Consider the following 17,392-nt stretch of genomic DNA (forward strand, 5'->3'; position numbering starts at 1 on the left):
GATGGGGAGGACTTGTGCACCCTAAGACGCTGGCTTCTCTGCAGCCCCATTCCCTGGCCCAGCAGGCTCCTGCTATACCACTATTGCTTGCCCCTCAGCCCCATTCTCTGGCTAGGACCCCATTACAGAGGTGCTGCCTGCCCCTTCTCCTGCCCTCCTTGGTTCTGGCAGATCCTGGCCTGGGGCCTTCGGAACATGAAGAAGGCGAGCTCCCCTCATCTCCTGGTGGAATTCGGGGAAGAGTCCCTGAAGACAGAACCCATCAGGGACTTTCAGACCAACCCCAACTTCCCTGAGTCGGTCCTAGTCCTCACAGTGGTAAGAGGCCTTGGGGCAGGGGGTGGGCAGCCCTATTCTTCTCTGGGTCTCACACTTCCCATGTCTCCTCGGGGCTGCAGCTCATGCCAACAGAGGAGGCTTACACACTGCCCCTCGTGGTGAAGGTGGTGGACAACTGGGCCTTTGGCCAGCAGTCCGTGACGGGCCAGGCCAACATCGACTTCCTCCAGCCCTACTTCTGTGACCCCTGGGCTCAGGACTACATGCACCCAAAGCTTCCAAGTACGGCCCTTCCCCCATGCCCTTCCCCAGGCCTCATAAGTGAGCCCACAGTGGGAGTGAGGCAGGCCCTGCTCCCCTGTGGGGTTGGCACCTCCTCCTCAGCCCTCTCCCTGTTCTGAGACTCATCCCTGCACTCTCTCCGCACAGCACTGTCTGAGAAGCACCAGGACGTGAGTAAGGGCTGCAAGGCCACCTCCTCCCACACTGCTGACGGGGCATAACCCTTGGGCCTAAGAAGGGTGTCCATTAAACAGAGTCCAGACACCTGTGCCCAACTGTGAGGCCTACCGCACTGTAGGGTCCTTAGCCTGCAGGGTCTCTGTAGGTCTCAGCCTGACTGCACATTAGAATCACCTGAGAGGATTTTTTTTTAACTTTCAAATCTCTCCTTTTATTTTATTTTTTTTTTTGCGATGGAGTTTTGCTCTTGTTGCCCAGGCTGGAGTGCAGTGACTCGATCTCAGCTCACTGCAACCTCCGCCTCGCGGGTTCAAGCGATTCTCCTGCCTCAGCCTCCTGAGTTGCTGGGATTACAGGCACAGGACCCCATGCCCAGCTAATATTTTGTATTTGTAATAGACATGGGGTTTCATCATATTGGCCAGGCTGGTCTTAAACTCCTGACCTAAGGTGATCCACCTGTCTTGGCCTTCTGAAGTACAGAGATTAAAGCCACTGTACCTGGCTTTAAATCTTAAAAAAAAAAAAAAAAAAAAAAAAAAATTCTGGCCCAGCGTATTGGTTCATGCCTGTAATCTCAGCACTTTGGGAGGCCAAGCTGGGCAGATCACCTGAGGTCAGGAGTTTGAGACCAGCTTGGCCAACATGGTGAAACCCCGTCTCTAGGGGTCCAAAGTGGCTCCCGCCGGAGGTCATGGCGCTCGCAAAGGCGAGGTCATCAGTTCAAGGCTAACCTGAGCAACCTCATAAGCTCAAACTGATTGGCAAAAAAAAAAAAAAAAAAAGAAACCCCATCTCTACTAAAAATACAAAAAAATTTAGCTGGGCGTGCCGGCACTTAACTGTAATTCCAGCTACTTGAGAGGCTGAGGCATTAGAATCACTTGAACCCCAGAGATGGAGGTTGCAGTGAACCAAGATCACACCACTGCACTTCAGCCTGGGTGACAAAGCAAAGACTTCCATCCTGCTCCCCCACCTAAAACCATTTTTTTTAATTCTCTTTTTTTTTTTAGAGATGGGGTTTCATCATGTTGGTCCGGCTGGTCTCAAACTCCTGACCTTGTGATCCTCCCGCCTCAGGCTCCCAAAGTGCTGGGATTACAGGCATGAGCCATGGTGCCCAGCCATAACAATTTTTTTTTATACAGACGGGGATCTTGCTACATTGCCCAGGCTGCTCTCGAACTCCTTAGCTCAAGTGATCCTGCCACCTTGGCCTCCCAGTGTGCTGGGATTACAGGTGTGAGCCACTGCACCCAGAGTCACCTGAGAGTTTTAAAACTCCTGAGGCCTAGGCCACTGATTTATTCCATCACAATTGCTCAGGTAGGGCCCAGGCATCAAAATTTTTTCCAACCCCTCTCACACAGGTGATTCCAATGTGCTCTCAAGTTTCCCAACTAGCACCTGTCAAACTTGAATGTGCAGGAATCCTCCAGACATCATCACCAAAAACAGACTCTTAATAGGTCAGGGTGGGGCTTGAGGTTCTGCATTTCTGGGCCCCTTCCAGAATCCAGTCTGTAGCTACGGGCAATGAAGATGAACTACATGTCCCCTCCTTCTTGCCCCCTAGACCCCATGTCTAAAGACCCCTGAATTAAAAGGTCTATGTGAAAGGAAAGGGCAAGGGCACCAGGGAAGCCCCAGCCTCGACCCGCCCCCTCCTCCGTGAAGTCAGAGCCCATGAGTGAGCTATGGCTTTCCCCTGCTCACCCTCTCCTTTTTCAGTTCCTAGGCTACCTCTACGAAAAGTTCTGGTTCAAGTCCAGTAAAGCAGAGGTGATGAAGGCTCAGCCCCAAGGAATAAGGAGCAGCCTAGTCAGTGCAGGGAGAGGTGGGGGGTGCTGCCCCTGCCCAAGGCCAGAATGATCCTCTTCCCTGCCAGGATGAGTATGAGCACGAGGTGGACTGGTGGAGCAAGCTGTTCTGGGCCACAGATGAGCACAAGTCCCCAGAGTACGAGTACAAAGACTACCACACCCTCAAGGTTTGAAAGAGGAAAGAACACTGAAAGAGGGATGGAATAAAATCTTCCACTGGAGGAGGCCAGCAGAGTTAGCCTTGATTGCTCTGGGAAGCACCAAATGGGGGGAGTTCCAGCACTGTCTCCCAGAGACAGCTCCAGCAGCCACCCTGTCTAAAGCACACTGTGCTGGCCCCAGGGCCACTGACTGCCAGATGTTTTGGAGCAAGCTGGGAGCTAGTGCTCCCTCCGTCTCCTAATCCCGGGAATGGTCCCCGCCAGCCAGGGTTCCACACACCCCTGCAGGTGTATGACTGTGAGCTGGAGGCTGTGCCAGCCTTCCAGGGCCTGCAGGACTTCTGCCAGACCTTCAAACTCTACCAGGAGCAGCCCAAGTTGGACAGCCCCGTGGTAGGGGAGTTCAAGGTGCGTGTCCATCCCAGCTCAGCTGCCCATCTCCTTGTGCCCCTTGTGTCCCCAGAAGACTAATAAAAGCCCTGGCTCTATCTGCTCATTGTGAAGATGGAGCAGGGCTTGAGAAAGTTCTGAGAGTGGAGGAGCAGAAATTCACCTCCACAGGGACTTGGGAAAAGATCCCCTTCCCTGCCCTACTCTGGCCTATGCTGGCCTCCCAAGGCCACAAAGCCACAGAGAACAAGCTCGAACCTGAAGGGATAGATGGGCTGAAATGAGTCCACAGTGATATAAATGGGGAACTCACCTAATGTCTGCGGTTCCTTTGCCAACATCCCCCTTCAATGTAGTGGTCTCTGCAGACACCTTGCTGTACCAGCCTCCACAGTCCTCACGGCCTTCTATCCCTGCTACCCTCAGCCCAGCCCTCTCACTCCTTAACATGGACTGGGGCACTTCCTGGAGGGCTTTACAGAGCTGGCCAGCACTGCCAGGCTGGGACCCCAACACCCTCCCCCTGCCAGGGCCTTTTCCGCATCTACCCCTTTCCTGAGAATCCGGAAGCCCCGAAGCCCCCGCTCCAGTTCTTGGTTTGGCCAGAGAGAGAGGACTTCCCCCAGCCGTGCTTGGTGCGGGTGTACGTGGTGCGAGCCATCAACCTGCAGCCCCAGGACTACAATGGCCTGGTAAAGAACAGTCCCTGCCCCACACAGGTACTCCACACTACCCCCTCAATGGTCTCTGGGGGCCCCCTCCAACTGCTGACACCCAGAATGCCAACTCCTCACAGGCTCCTTGTGTGCAACGGGCTTGTTTCCACCCTGCTCCCACCCTCCCTGACAAACCTGGAGGCCTCCCCAGTTTCTATCCTTCCCCCACTTGTATCTAACCCCAGTGTGACCCTTATGTGATCCTGAAACTGGGGAAGACAGAGCTTGGCAACCGGGACACGTACCAGCCCAACACTCTGGATCCCATCTTTGGCACGTGAGCTGCCCCAACCCCCAAGACCCCTTTTCCACTCCCACCCACACCACCCTGGGAGTCGACTGCAGAAGGCACAGAACTCTGGCACTCCTGTCCAGCCTCCAAGTTCCCACCACAGCGTCTTACATATCCTGGTACTCAACAGATAGAAGACAAATGCATGGGTGGGCCGGTTCTACCCTGGTTCTCACTCAGCTCAGAGCCCAACACCAGGCCTGTCCAAAGTTATTTTCAACTGTAACCAGGGGATGGCAAATGGCAGAAGGCAGCCTACTCCATGCTCTGCTCTCCACAATTTCCGTGAACAAACAAGGGACCCATGGGGCTGAGACGCCAGTGAGGGAGGTGGGCACGGAGACATGGCCCACAGCCTCTGCAGTCTCTAACACTCATCCCTAGGATGTTTGAGCTCACCTGCAACATCCCCCTGGAAAAAGACCTAGAGATCCAGCTCTATGACTTCGACCTGTTTTCACCTGATGATAAGATAGGAACCACAGTCATCGACCTCGAAAACCGACTCCTGTCTGGCTTTGGAGCTCATTGTGGGCTCTCCAAATCCTACTGCCAGTGAGAGTGGGCCTGTCTAGGGGAGGGGAGTGGGGTGGTGTGGAAGAGTGAGCTCACAGCTCCCTTGGGCCAAGCCTGCATCCTGGGCAGGAACCAGGGCCCAGACCTGCCCAGTCTCCACCCAAGTGGTCACCTGTGGTCACCCTGCAGCTCATAGCGGCAGGACCCAAACCTCCAGACCACTGGCTCTCAAATTGACCCACAGGTCAGGGCCCTTTAGATGGCGGGATCAGATGCCCCCAAGCTACCTCCTAAAACGCTATGCCAAGAGGAAAGGGCTGCCTCCACCTCTGTTTAGTCCTGAGGAAGATGCTGTTTTCTATAATGGGAAAAAATTCAAGCTGCAAAGCTTTGGTGAGCAACATAGAACACTACCAGAAAGCAGACACAGGCCTCTGGAAACTGTGAGGCTCCAGAATGGAAGAGCTGCAGACTTGGGGGAGGACAAGGAAAGAGCTCCCCGGAGCCAGAGGGCAGCCCACCCACTTCCCTGTCACTCCTACCCAGGCTGCGGTGCAGAGGATAAGGGCCTACCTAGGAGATGGGAAGGCCAATGACCTTGCAATCCCCTCCTTCCATCTCCCTCCAATCCAGAGCCCCAAACCCCTACTGTTCATGGTTTGGGACCCAAGAAGGAACGCCTTGCACTGTACCTCCTGCACACTCAGGGGCTGGTACCTGAGCACGTGGAGACCCGCACGCTGTACAGTGACAGCCAGCCAGGCATTGACCAGGTATGAGATGGAGAGGCCACTCCTGCAACCTATAGGAGGAGCTAGATCAGGAGATAGAGATGCCCATCCATCCAGGACATGGCCTACCATGAGAGGGAAAGGACAGGTCAAACATTTGGTAATGTACATGCACAGAAGAAAAGCATGCTGTGCACATTAATAAGCAAGAAGTTCTGGTGATGTCACTTAGAATGGAGAATTTCAGAGCTGGTAAGGTCATCTACAAGAATCAGAGGCACCAGCTGTGGGAGGCACTAGGGAGCCCTACCAGTCAATGTCTCCATGGTCTTAAGTCTCTCCCAAGGGGTGGGAAGGTGGCGCTCAGGTCAGACAGTGCAGACATGACAATGCCGATTCTGGCTGTTAATTACAGGATGTGTCTTCCCCATGGCAAGGAAACCCAAACAGAAATAAAAATCCCCAAAGACACCTAATTATGATTTACTCCGCAGTCACCATAATGGCTCATTGCATTCTCTAAACCTCTCAAGCTGACACCACATTCCAGACACAAAATCCTCTGCTGAGCAAAATTTTTTAAAAACCATTCTCTGGCTACACGTGGTAGCTCATGCCTATAATCCCAGCCTGTGGGAGGCCGAGGCAGGCAGATTACTTGAGGCCAGGAGTTTGAGACCAGCCTAGCCAACATGGAAAAACGTCTTTACTAAAAATACAAAAATTAGCTGGGCATGGTGGTTGGTGCCTGTAATCCCAGCTCCTTAGGAAACTGAGACATGAGAATTGCTTGAGCCTGAGAGGCAGAGGTTGCAGTGAGCTGAGATCGTGCCATTGCACTCCAGCCTGGGTGACAGAGGGAAACTCTGTCTCAAAAAACAAATAAAATAAAAAAGTATTCTCATTAAACCTGTTTTTTCAAATGGGGTCAACTTCAAAATAATGTAATTAGGTCAGATAGTTTGAAAGGCAGAACGTATTTGTCTGTTCTTCGAATGGTGGCAGTTCTGCCCTTTTTCTTTTTCTGCTCCTTTTTATCCCTTACCTTCTTTCTTCAGTATGTGTAGCTAACTTAATACTCTTGGGTTGTAGTTCCTAACATAAAATGACCTGAAAATCTGGACTGGTATCTAGTTTCCTCATACATGAGGCTATCAAGCAATACCAAGCTGCTTGATAAATGAAGCCCCAAGCCCAATCTGGAGCCCCATCCAGACAGGCCATCTAGCATGACCTGGGGAGTGGCAGTCACCCTCTAGACCTGTCGTAAGTGGAGTCCCAGTACCACCATCAGCCTCAAAGCCATCATGTCCCAATCTCACTGCACTACTCTCTCAGCCAAAAGAAAGGGGGAAGCTGGTGGGTGGTCACCTCTAGCCTCACAGACATCTCTATACACCACTCCTTGGTGTTGGGAACACAACCTCAACAGACCTCAGAACCTGGGACAGAGAACCTCAGGCCAGCCTGGTGAGAACAGAGGCTAGCAACCCCCAACCAGCCAATGTATCCGGCTCTAGGGAAAGGTGCAAATGTGGGTGGACATCTTCCCCAAGAAGCTGGGGCCTCCTGGCCCCCAAGTCAACATCAAGCCCAGAAAGCCTAAACGGTGAGTCACAGCCCGCTTCCCAACTGCTGCATTTCACAGTTCATCCTCCCCCCAGGGCAGGGCACCGCTGTCCTCAGGTACTGAGCTGCAGTAATACATTTCTCTACTGGGAAGAGAGGAAGCTCTCCTGGGAGCTTTCTTCCCCTGAATTCCCCACACTGAGCAAGAACTCAGAGGGGAGCCTCCCAGGCCTCTCTGCCCTCACCGAGGCTGCAGCTGGGGAGCTCCTCCTCAGCAAAGCCTCAGAGCACAGTGGCCACAGGTATGAGCTACGCTGCATCATCTGGAAGACTGCCAATGTGGACCTGGTGGATGACAATTTAAGTAGAGAGAAGACGAGTGACATCTACATCAAAGGGTAAGGAAGAGGAGTCAGGCTCCAGCAAGGCCCCTCGGTTCCCCAGTTCTGTCATCCTGCTGGCACAGCCCAGCCCTGAATGGAACACCTCTCCACTTACACCTGTGCCTGGCATTGGCTGGGCAGCCCTTCCCATGGAGCTCCAGCTGGGGGATGGGAACAGTGCACATGAGCTGCAGGTGAGAGGACTCTGGCACCAGGTGGTTATATGGGCTGGAGAAGGACATGCAGAAGACAGATATCCACTACTACTCGCTAACTGGGGAGGCCGACTTCAACTGGCGGTTCATCTTTACTATGGACTACCTGGCGACAGAGCGCATGTGCGTCCAGAGCCAGAAGGTAACAGGCCTAGGGTGTCGGGGGCGACAGACCACACATGAAAAGACTCAGGCTCCTGGAGCTCCTCCCCCAGACCCTCCAGAGGCCCGCAAGCTGTGCCAGAACATCAGAAACATGTCCTCAGGTGGAAACCCTCTTCCTTGATAGTCCATCACTGCTGGGAGGAGGGCCACTAAGGGGTGCAAGGAAAACGTCCAGGAGACAGGTCAGTAACACGCCCTTCCACCGTTCCCCCAGGATTACATATGGAGCCTGGATGCCACGTCAATGAAGTTCCCAGCCCGACTCATCATCCAGGTCTGGGACAATGACACCTTCTCCCCCGACGACTTCCTAGGTGAGATCCTGACATAGGGCTTGTGACCACAGGACAGGGAGGTCCTTCTTGCTGATGTCATTTTTCTGGGCCCAGGGGTCCTGGAACTGGATTTGTCTGACATGCCCCTCCCGGCTCGGCACGCCAAGCAGTGCTCCATCAGGATGATGGACGCTAACCCCAAGTGGCCCTATAACCTCCAATATGAGCACTTCTCCCTCTTTAAGAAGAAAACTGTGACTGGCTGGTGGCCTTGCCAGGTCCTCGATGGTGGCAAATGGCGCTTGTCGGTAGGAGCTGGGGAAGGTGTCTATTGATTAGCACTGCTATGCCACATGTTCTGGCTCTAACAGACATCTAGGGACCTAGTTAAATCCCTTTTCCTTTCTTGATCCTGGGAAGAGGTCCTAAAACTACCCAGCTCCTGCATCCAAACTCAGCCTCCCCCCTACCCCTGGTGTTCCTAGGGCAAAGTGAAGATGACCCTGGAGATTCTGTCAGAGAAGGAAGCCTTAATTAAGCCAGCCGGGCGAGGCCAGTCGGAACCCAACCAGTACCCCACACTTCATCCTCCTCTGTAAGGATCCTTGGGGCAAACGCACCAGATCTTTCTTGCTCCTCAGTGTGTATGGGGTGATGACTAGTGGGCCTACAGTGGAGAGGTGGTAATTACCTCCCACGCCACAGCTCCATGCTCAGTTACAATCAGCAAAGAACAGACCTGGGGTGACAGTAGGGGTGAGCAGAGGTTGTTTTTTGTTGTTTTTGTTTGAGGCATTGTCTCACCGTGTCACCCATGTTGGAGTGCAGTCGTGCAATCTCGACTCACTGCAACCTCCGCCTCCTGGGTTCAAGCAATTCTCCTGCTGCAGCCTCCTGAGTAGCTGGGACTACAGGCGCCCGCCACCATGTCCAGCTAATTTTTGTATTTTTAGTAGAGGCAGGATTTCACCGTGTTGGCCAGGCTGGTCTCAAACTCCTGACTTCAGGTGATCCACCTACCTCGGCCTCCCAAAGTGCTGGGATTACAAGTATGAGCCACTGCACCCGGCCTAGAAGATGCTTTTTTAAAAAAGAAAGCTTCTTGCATCAGATTGCTTGACCTGAAGGTTCCCTCTGCCATTCTGACATCTTCCTCGCTCCTGGACAGACGCACCAACACCTCTTTCATGTGGCTGCGATCACCGGTTCAATATTTCTGCTATATTTTCTGGAAACGGTATCGCTTCAAATTCTTAGCCTTTATGGTCATATTGATTATAGCACTTATGCTGTTCAACTTTATCTATTCGGCTCCGGTGAGTACAGCCATGGGGGCAAGGACACAGGTGGTCTCGGGATGACTCTGGGGAGACAGTCTTCACATTGCCTCCCCAGGCTAACTGTTGTCCATTCTCTCTAGCACTATTTGGCCATGAACTTGATCAAACCTCACCTTCAGCTGTCTCCTCCCATTAAAATATTCAATATCATCACTTCAGTAAACAATGCCAGCTCTTCCATCCTTCCCACCCAGGATCCAAACCTAAAGCCTACAATAGACCATGAATGGAAACTCCACCCAGGACCCAGGAATCACCTGAGTGACATTTTCCCAGAACTTCCAGCCCCACAGGACTAATTTGCCCATGCTGCCTGGCTTTCCTCCTGCTACCAACAGCTCTGCCCTTAGGCTGCCTACCAGTTCTTTGTTTCTATCTTCTAGGATATATGCAAGGTGTTAGGAATATTCTGGTTATTGTGTTCAGAAATCACTTCCAACAAGAAGAGCAGAGCTGTAATTTTCCACTGAAATAAACAAGTTTTATAACAGAGAGCCACCTTGTAATTTGGGGCATTGAAGACAACATGAAAGGCTGAAAATGCCAGCCCTTCAGACAAGACTCACAGGGTCAGGAGTGATGTCATCTTTATGTACCAGCTCTAGTCCACAAGGTCTCTTGATGCTAAGAGGCTCTGAATCAAAGGGCAACGGAGGGAAAGGGTGACTGTGAGAAATCACCCTTATGGGTGAGCAGCAATCTGCGGCACCAACTCTCACCCCTAGCATGCATGCACAGAACAGCCCTACCATAGACCAGGTGTCGCCCTCCTCTAGCACACACCTGGGATGACATTGTTCAGGACAACATTCCGCCCATTCATGATGGGAAACACTTGTTTCTAGAACAAAAAGAGCTGAAGCATGACATCCTATACCAGGTCAGGTGGTTTTCTTGTACTAAACATTTCTCTAAAGGACCCCAAGGCAGATGGGGACTGCACTTCATGTCTTCCCTTCCCTCTTTAAAAAGTCTCAGGTACTCATGAGCTGGAATCATACAAACCCCACAGGTTCCATCTCTCTCACTCTGCCTTTCCCCTCTGATGAGATCCCTTCTACCTGCATGCTGCCTTGGCCATCTCAAGAGCCTGCCTAGGTCCTTCCTACAGGTTCATATAATCTCTCCTTGAACTCAAAAAAGACAAAAATCACCATTTTCTTTTTCAGTTCTCCCTGCTCCCAAGGCCAAGTTCTAGGTCAGTTTGTCCTCTGGCACCCTGGAGCCATTCTACTATGGTGGGGAGGTGGTAGGAGGATGCTTTGTTTCTGCCCCACCTGAATCCCACCTGCAGGAGAGCACTACAGCCTGTGCTGTTTAACTAACTGCAAGGGAAGAAAAGAAAGCCTGAAGAGACAGAGACCTATGCCTAGCCAAGGTGATCCTCTTTTCTTCTGAGCTGAGCTGAGCTGAGGGCTTTTCCAACCCAGAAGAAGACAGAGCAATGGTTGATAGGCTTCAAGCTCAGAAAAAAGGCTTGAACTTTCCCCAAACCCACTCCTAGAAGAAAGGACACTGAATCAGAAGCTCATGTTTGGTTCCATCAGCGATTTTGAGAATTTCATTTAGGCTACAGAGGTCCATAGGAGGACTGAGAGTTCCAGCTACTCCAAGGAGACTCTGTCCTGTAACCAATTTAATCCCCGGGCAGAAAGGTGAGCAGCATGTAACCCCTTGTCAGATAAGGCAGTGGAATAAGGGTTGACACACAGAAGACAGCACTCAAGCTGTGCTGCTCAATGACAATGAACTCTTCCAGGCACAGATGACGAGGGTTTGTTGCTCCCAGACTTGGAACATGAAAACAGCAACTATTTCTTGTCCATTAAGAAAAAAAAAAAAGCCAGATTTCTTCTTTGGACAGTATCCAAGCCCAGGATATAAGAAGAAAGCTTCCTTATACTTTCAATACTCAAAGTGGGATTCCAAAAATCGTAACTATAAACCATGCAGCTAAGCAGGCTCTAGCAAGTCCAGAAACATCTCCACATGACAGATGTTGCTTTTGATATCAAACCTGGAGCTGGTCAGTTTCACAGTTAATCCATGGCATCCATGATGTCTTCCAGGCTTCTCTTGATTTTTATACCAACTTTTAGCCAAACTTGACTGAGGACCTGAAGAGACTTGATTGGGAAGGCCATGGATACACCAATAGACCCAAGACTCATGCTAGAGAACAGAAGCTGGAACAGTGATCCAAAGCAGAAAGACCTCTCCCTAGGGCCACCTAATGAAGGCCAATGAAACCTACGTGCACTCTGCAACCCCAGGCCTCAACAGAGAGGCATCCAAATGTCTTTCCCAGCTCAGGTTGCACATAGAGAGGACAATGAATGGAGTGAGAAAGAAGGGCCAGGCAGGGAAGAAGTTTCCATCCTGGTTTCCAAAGAAAGCTCCTCAGGTAGGCAGAGGCTTGGGTAAAATGCAAAACCCAGTGAATGATGGCCAGAAGGTATGTGGTGTTACCAGTTTTCAATTCTTTGTGGATTCAAAAATGAAGTAGAAGGGCCCTCCGAGCCAAACAACAAGGCAGCCTGGGCTATGCAATTCTGTTCTGTGATTTTGGCATCACAACGGTATAAATTATCGCCACGCCTCTTTGTTCCCTCATGGAAGTACTGCAGGGAAAGGCACATCACAGAGCATTGCCCTGGAGTGGGTGGCTTCCCACACCAGAGTTAGATGTCCCCATGCATGACCATGGGAATGTGGGGTCCCTGCATTCAAAACTCCAGTGACAGAATATAGTCCCCGACCAGCTGCTAGAGATGAGAACACCCTCCAGCTGTGTGCTCAGGCCAGTGCCTGCTCCTTCCATACCTCATGGGTGACAGTCACAGAAGTGGTGGCAGCAGGAGGGCTCAGTAGAAGCGCTTTCGGCTCTGTTCCTGCCATTTGTTGTAGAGTATGATACCAATGACTATGGCAAATACAGAAAATACCAGAGAGAAAAAGACGATGAGGAAGAGAGCCAGGCCACTCAGGGGTGGCAGTGGAGCTGTCACTGAGGAAGCAAGAGAGAAGCAAGTCAGAAAACAGGGAGTCTACCCAGTAGGGAAGGATCAAACTACAGGCTATCTAATCCCCAGTTTCTCACACCTATTTCTGGGAAGTCAGAGCTTAGACCCCCTCTTTCCAACTTAGAAACAAAGCAGCCTTCCTGCTGCTCATCTGTAACTTGAAGACAAGGGGAAAGGCAGATGCAAGCGCTCCCTACTCTTCAGAGGAAGTACACAGAACAGAGACCGCCCTGTGAGCTGTGGATGCAAGGCCCCTCAGAAGCCATGCAGCACTGCAAGCTCCTCCCCAGCTATGGGACCACTTCCCAGGGGCCCCTGGGCTCACTCTCAGGCAGTTTCATATTGTCCACTGAGGGCAAGAACACATCTCGATGGAGCTTCTCCTCTTCTGGGGTTCTCTCCACTGTCAGCTCAAACAACTTCAGGGAAATGACATCATGATTATCTAAAGAAAAATGGGACAAGGATGACTCAAGACACTTGAAAAGGAGGTATGTTTCTTGAAGTCAGTATCTTAGTTCAAGCCTCTGATCCACAGCTAACCAGCAGTGACCCTGAAAAACAAATGGAAACCTCTCCATTTCTCAACTAAAAATAAGGATGGGGAAGAAGGCATATTCTATATTCTTCTGTATTTTTTTATGAACAAGCATGCATTACCTGTATAGAAGATCCCTGACTTAAAATGGCTTGACTTACAATTTTCCAACTTTATGATGGTGTGAAAGTAATCTGCACTCAGCAGAAACCATACTTTGAATTTTGAGTTTTGATCTTTTCCTGGGCTAGCAATGTGTAGTACAACACTCCGTACTGAGGCTGGGCAGCAGCTGTAAGCTGTAGCTCCCAGTGAGCCACACAATCACAAGGGTACACAACCGGTACAACATCATGTACTGTATTCGATATATTACATCAGACATTCAACATTTCGCTATAAAATAGGCTTTGTGTTAGATTATTTTGCCCAACTGTAGGCTAATGTAAATGTCATAAACACATTTAAGGTAGACTAAGCTATGATGTTCAGTAGAATAGGTGTATTTAATGCATTTTCCAACTTACAATATCTACGACTTAAAATGAGTTTATTGGGACTTAATGCCATTGTATGTCAAGAAGCATCTGTATAATTAAAAAATTTAGAGATAAAACAAGAACTAAATCCTATATGTTAAACCTTCTAGCACAGTAAGAAGAGATACAGTAGGACTGCAGCTTTCCCGCTGGTGAAGACCACACACACATGCACAACAGGAAAGGGTCTCATAGCAGCTGTTTAATGGGCTATGGGCAGGGCACAGCTATGGGCATGGAATACACTGCCCTTCTGGGCTATGCCTATTTCTCTGTGGCTCCTTGTAATTGTGACTCTTAATCTCCCTAATAATTACTAGAGAGATCAAGCAATTAGGGACTAGATTTCTCTCTTTAAAGTATCATTATAAACTCATACATTTAAGCATATCTGATGTGTTGCAATGCACTGAGGTTAGAATCTTACTGATGCTCAACTCACCTGTCTCTGTCCGGTAGGAACCTATTCAGTTTCGCTCCTGAGTCCCTTTACATAAACTCAGAAGGTTTTTTTTTTTCTGTTTTTTTGGTTTTTTGAGATGGAGTTTCCCTCTTGTTGCCCAGACTGGAATGCAATGGTACAATCTCAGTTCACAGCAACCTCTGCCTCCCAGGTTCAAGCAATTCTCCCATCTCAGCCTCCCGAATAGGTGGGATTACAGCCATGCACCACCACACTGGGCTAACTTTGTATTTTTAGTAAAGACGGGATTTCTTCATGTTGGTCAGGCTGGACTCAAACTCCTGACCTCAGGTGATCCTCCTGCCTTGGCTTCCCAAAGTGGGGAATTACAGGTGTGAGCCACTGCGCCGGTAACTTCCTTTGCTTTTCTGGGAAGTTCCAACTCACAGATTTCCTACCTCAGACTTCGTATCAGCCATTTTTAAGGAAGCTGTAGTTCCTTTTAGTTGGAATTGGCATTAACAGACCACAAATCTGAGTGCTAGGGGTGCTCATTGCTACTAGGTTGGTTATTGACTGCGGCCTGGACTTCTGGTCATTTATATTAGGGAAGCATCCACAGCTGCTTGGATTGCTAGACTCTTTAGCAGATTCTCAGGCAGTAAAAACCTGGATTCATCGCTTGGAAAAATGTTAACTTTCAGAGCTCAGTTTAAACCATGAGACAGGATAGGCTGGACGCTGTGGCTCACACCTGCAATCCCAGCACTTTGGGAGGCCAAGGAGGGTGAATCACAAGGTCAGGACCATCCTGGCTAACACAATAAAGCCCCATCTCTACTAAAAATACAAAAAAATTAGCCGGGCATGGTGGTGGGCACCCGTAGTCCCAACTACTTGGGAGGCTGAGGCAGGAGAATCGCTTGAACCCAGGAGGTGGGGGTTGCAGAGAGCCGAGATCACACCACTGTACTCCAGCCTGGGTGACAGAGTGAGACTGTCTCAACAAAACAAAACAAAACAAAACAAAACACCATGGAACAGGATAAAAGGCCAGGGCAATGCTCCTCATGCAATGCAGGGCATTAAAGCCTGGGACAGTTGGGAAACATCCTAACTTTCTTGGCAGTTTTCAACAACCCACTGCACAACAAGTGAGAGGATGGCAACAAGAAAGACCTCAAAGGAAAGAAACAATTTGCATTTGGGATATCCTATGGGCAGAGAACACAGACTTACTAACCTGGGTATTCTCACTGAAGACCTAAGGCAAAAAACTTAGAATATACAAAAAATTATTATCTCCTGCCATTTCTGACAGTTGGGAACTTTCAATTAAGAAGAACTTCAGAGGCCGGGCACAGTGGCCCATGCCTATAATCCCAGCACTTTGGGAGGCCGAGGCGGGTGGCTCACGAGGTCAAGAGATCGAGACCATCCTGGTCAACAAGGTGAAACCCCATCTCTACTAAAAATACAAAAAATTAGCTGGGCACGGTGGTGCGCATCTGTAGTCCCAGCTACTCGGGAGGCTGAGGCAGGAGAATTGATTGAACCCAGAAGGCGGAGGTTGCGGTGAGCCAAGATTGTGCCATTGCACTCCAGTCTGGGTAACAACAGCAAAACTCCATCTCAAAAAAAAAAAAAGTACTTCAGAAGGTTAACCCAGAAACCTGTAAGCTCAAAGGAAAACATGTAGTCATATAATGATTATATAGCAAAGATCTCCAGCCTGTGCCTCCTATCCCCCTGCCGAGGCCAGATTTGTCCCACAGGTATGGCCTGCTCAGTACTTAGAACCCAATTGCCAAAACTAATCTCCCCACATGACAGAAAGCAGATCAATGGTTGCCGGGAATCTGAAGAGGGGAGGAATATTGCAAAGGGGGATAACAGGGCTTTTGGCAGGTGATGGAAACATTCTCTATCTTAATTGTGATGGAGACTACATAGGTGTAAATATTTGTCAAAACTCTTCTTTCAAACTGTATTCTTCTGCTGTATGGAAAGCATACCTCAATAAAATTGATTTTTAAAAATCAGATACCAGAGTTTTAAAGGTCAACAGATTGCATTTTAAAAAATCTAGATTTCTAGCTTCTCTTGAAAAACTGGAAGATTTGGCCTCTGAGCTGACATTTCCTTTTAGCTACAATGGCTGAAGCTCACTAGCTGTCAGCTGTTTCAGATGGATATCTGCCTTCCATTTTGCCACAATAAAGTTCTATTCCAAACTAGCTTTATCCAGAACAAATTAATCAAAAGAAACAAAAGTTCAGTTCTTGGCCGGGAGCAGTGGCTCACACCTGTAATCCCAGCACTTTGGGAGGCCGAGGTGGGTGGATCACCTGAGGTCAGGAGTTTGAGACTAGCCTGGCCAACAGGGAGAAACCCCATCTCTAAAAAAAACAAAAAAAGTTCAGTTCTCTTTCTCTTCCCAAAAGACGTTACGATTGGGGCTAAAGCAAAGAAAGACAGTAAGTGTATAAACAAGAAGGTAAGAATCAGGCACAAGTAGAAAAAGAAACCAGAGGACACAGAAAAGGATAAGAACCAAGTGCTGTTAATGTCACACAAGAAGGCAAGAGTTTCAGAGAAATGGGTTAATTAAGCTAAGGAGGACAAAGATTGAGAATGAGCATAGAGCACAGAACATGGCAAGGAAACAGAATGACCTTTCATGAGAACAGTAATATAACAGCAAGGTAGAGCACAGGTCTGAGGGCAGCATGCTAAGGAGGTGGACAGCTAGGAAACAAAAACATCTGTACATACAACACATTCAAAAGTTTCAGCAAAATGAGAGTCTGGGGTCAGAATAGGGATGGCAGAGTCAAGGAGAAGCTTTGCTAAGGAAGGGGAAAGAGGAACATTAGTGGGTGGACAGAGAGGAGCCTAACAGCAGACATTAGAAAGCAAGGAACTCACGATACAGGCTAGAAGAGCCAGCTTAATGAAGGGGCAAATGCTGCTTTCTATTAGCACCAACCATCCTCTAGTAACAACTATACTAAGAAAGCCTGGGCCTGGGTTTTTAAGGAATGTGGATATAAGAATGCAGAAAGAGAAGCAATCTTGGGGCACCTGCTTCCAGAGCACTGTTCCTCTGGTTCTTCCCTGTGAGAAGCCTCACCGAGCCCTGGGTATTGAGAAGAGGCCACAGTCAGGGCAAATAGAGTGTGTGTGGTGGCAGTACCTGAGAGATCCCCAGTGATAGAGGAAGTGCCAAAGTAGTAGCCGCGGGGCAGGCGGACTCCGGGCACTTCAATACAGTCCCTCCACTCATGCTTGCCATCAATATCCATCATTATCTAGAATAAAAGGAGAGATAAATCAGGGTCAGGCCATGGGAGCAAGAGCGACACAGCCCACACCACCATCTGGTCTGGGACAAGGACTCACCGTCAAATGCCTCTTGACATAGCGAATCACAAGGAAGGTGTCATAATGAAGATTGCGGACAATGGCCGTGCAGCCTCCCAGCTCTGTAGGCCGCCCATCCCGCTCATGATCATAGCTGAGGGAGCCGTTGTTCACCATGGCTGAGATGTAGGGGAATACTCGCTGGG

At 49.7% G+C, this 17,392-nt stretch overlaps 2 protein-coding genes across 32 annotated transcripts in view; one reads left to right on the plus strand and one right to left on the minus strand.

The window, feature by feature from the left end:
- The window catches only part of FER1L5 (fer-1 like family member 5), a 75,210-nt gene extending 64,023 nt beyond the window's left edge, over positions 1 to 11,187 (plus strand). For 20 of the 28 annotated variants that reach the window (XM_078348621.1, XM_035271563.3, XM_078348620.1 and 17 more), the window contains 19 exons: positions 172 to 318; positions 399 to 561; positions 709 to 731; positions 2,476 to 2,526; positions 2,633 to 2,734; positions 3,017 to 3,136; positions 3,649 to 3,810; positions 4,020 to 4,111; positions 4,511 to 4,681; positions 4,887 to 5,035; positions 5,276 to 5,415; positions 6,894 to 6,982; positions 7,245 to 7,340; positions 7,541 to 7,682; positions 7,920 to 8,019; positions 8,095 to 8,288; positions 8,466 to 8,575; positions 9,149 to 9,296; positions 9,401 to 11,187. In XM_078348621.1, the coding sequence (XP_078204747.1) occupies positions 172 to 318; positions 399 to 561; positions 709 to 731; positions 2,476 to 2,526; positions 2,633 to 2,734; positions 3,017 to 3,136; positions 3,649 to 3,810; positions 4,020 to 4,111; positions 4,511 to 4,681; positions 4,887 to 5,035; positions 5,276 to 5,415; positions 6,894 to 6,982; positions 7,245 to 7,340; positions 7,541 to 7,682; positions 7,920 to 8,019; positions 8,095 to 8,288; positions 8,466 to 8,575; positions 9,149 to 9,296; positions 9,401 to 9,619 (2,418 nt within the window). In that variant the 3' untranslated portion in view covers positions 9,620 to 11,187. Of the gene's footprint in view, positions 1 to 171; positions 319 to 398; positions 562 to 708; positions 732 to 2,475; positions 2,527 to 2,632; positions 2,735 to 3,016; positions 3,137 to 3,648; positions 3,811 to 4,019; positions 4,112 to 4,510; positions 4,682 to 4,886; positions 5,036 to 5,275; positions 6,283 to 6,893; positions 6,983 to 7,244; positions 7,341 to 7,540; positions 7,807 to 7,919; positions 8,020 to 8,094; positions 8,289 to 8,465; positions 9,297 to 9,400 lie in introns of those variants that run through there. The other 8 variants (XM_078348614.1, XM_078348617.1, XR_013526303.1 and 5 more) reach the window with 8 other exon arrangements.
- Positions 9,780 to 17,392, minus strand: part of LMAN2L (lectin, mannose binding 2 like) — a 34,812-nt gene continuing 27,199 nt past the window's right edge. For 3 of the 4 annotated variants that reach the window (XM_078348683.1, XM_002757384.5, XM_008980078.4), the window contains 4 exons: positions 17,226 to 17,387; positions 17,020 to 17,134; positions 12,669 to 12,788; positions 10,854 to 12,327 (listed from right to left, as the gene is read on the minus strand). In XM_078348683.1, the coding sequence (XP_078204809.1) occupies positions 12,185 to 12,327; positions 12,669 to 12,788; positions 17,020 to 17,134; positions 17,226 to 17,387 (540 nt within the window). In that variant the 3' untranslated portion in view covers positions 10,854 to 12,184. Of the gene's footprint in view, positions 12,328 to 12,668; positions 12,789 to 17,019; positions 17,135 to 17,225; positions 17,388 to 17,392 lie in introns of all 4 variants that reach the window. The other variant, XM_078348682.1, reaches the window with a different exon arrangement.

The sequence above is a fragment of the Callithrix jacchus genome, chromosome 14 (assembly GCF_049354715.1).
Source record: "Callithrix jacchus isolate 240 chromosome 14, calJac240_pri, whole genome shotgun sequence".
Taxonomy (NCBI): domain Eukaryota; kingdom Metazoa; phylum Chordata; class Mammalia; order Primates; family Cebidae; genus Callithrix; species Callithrix jacchus.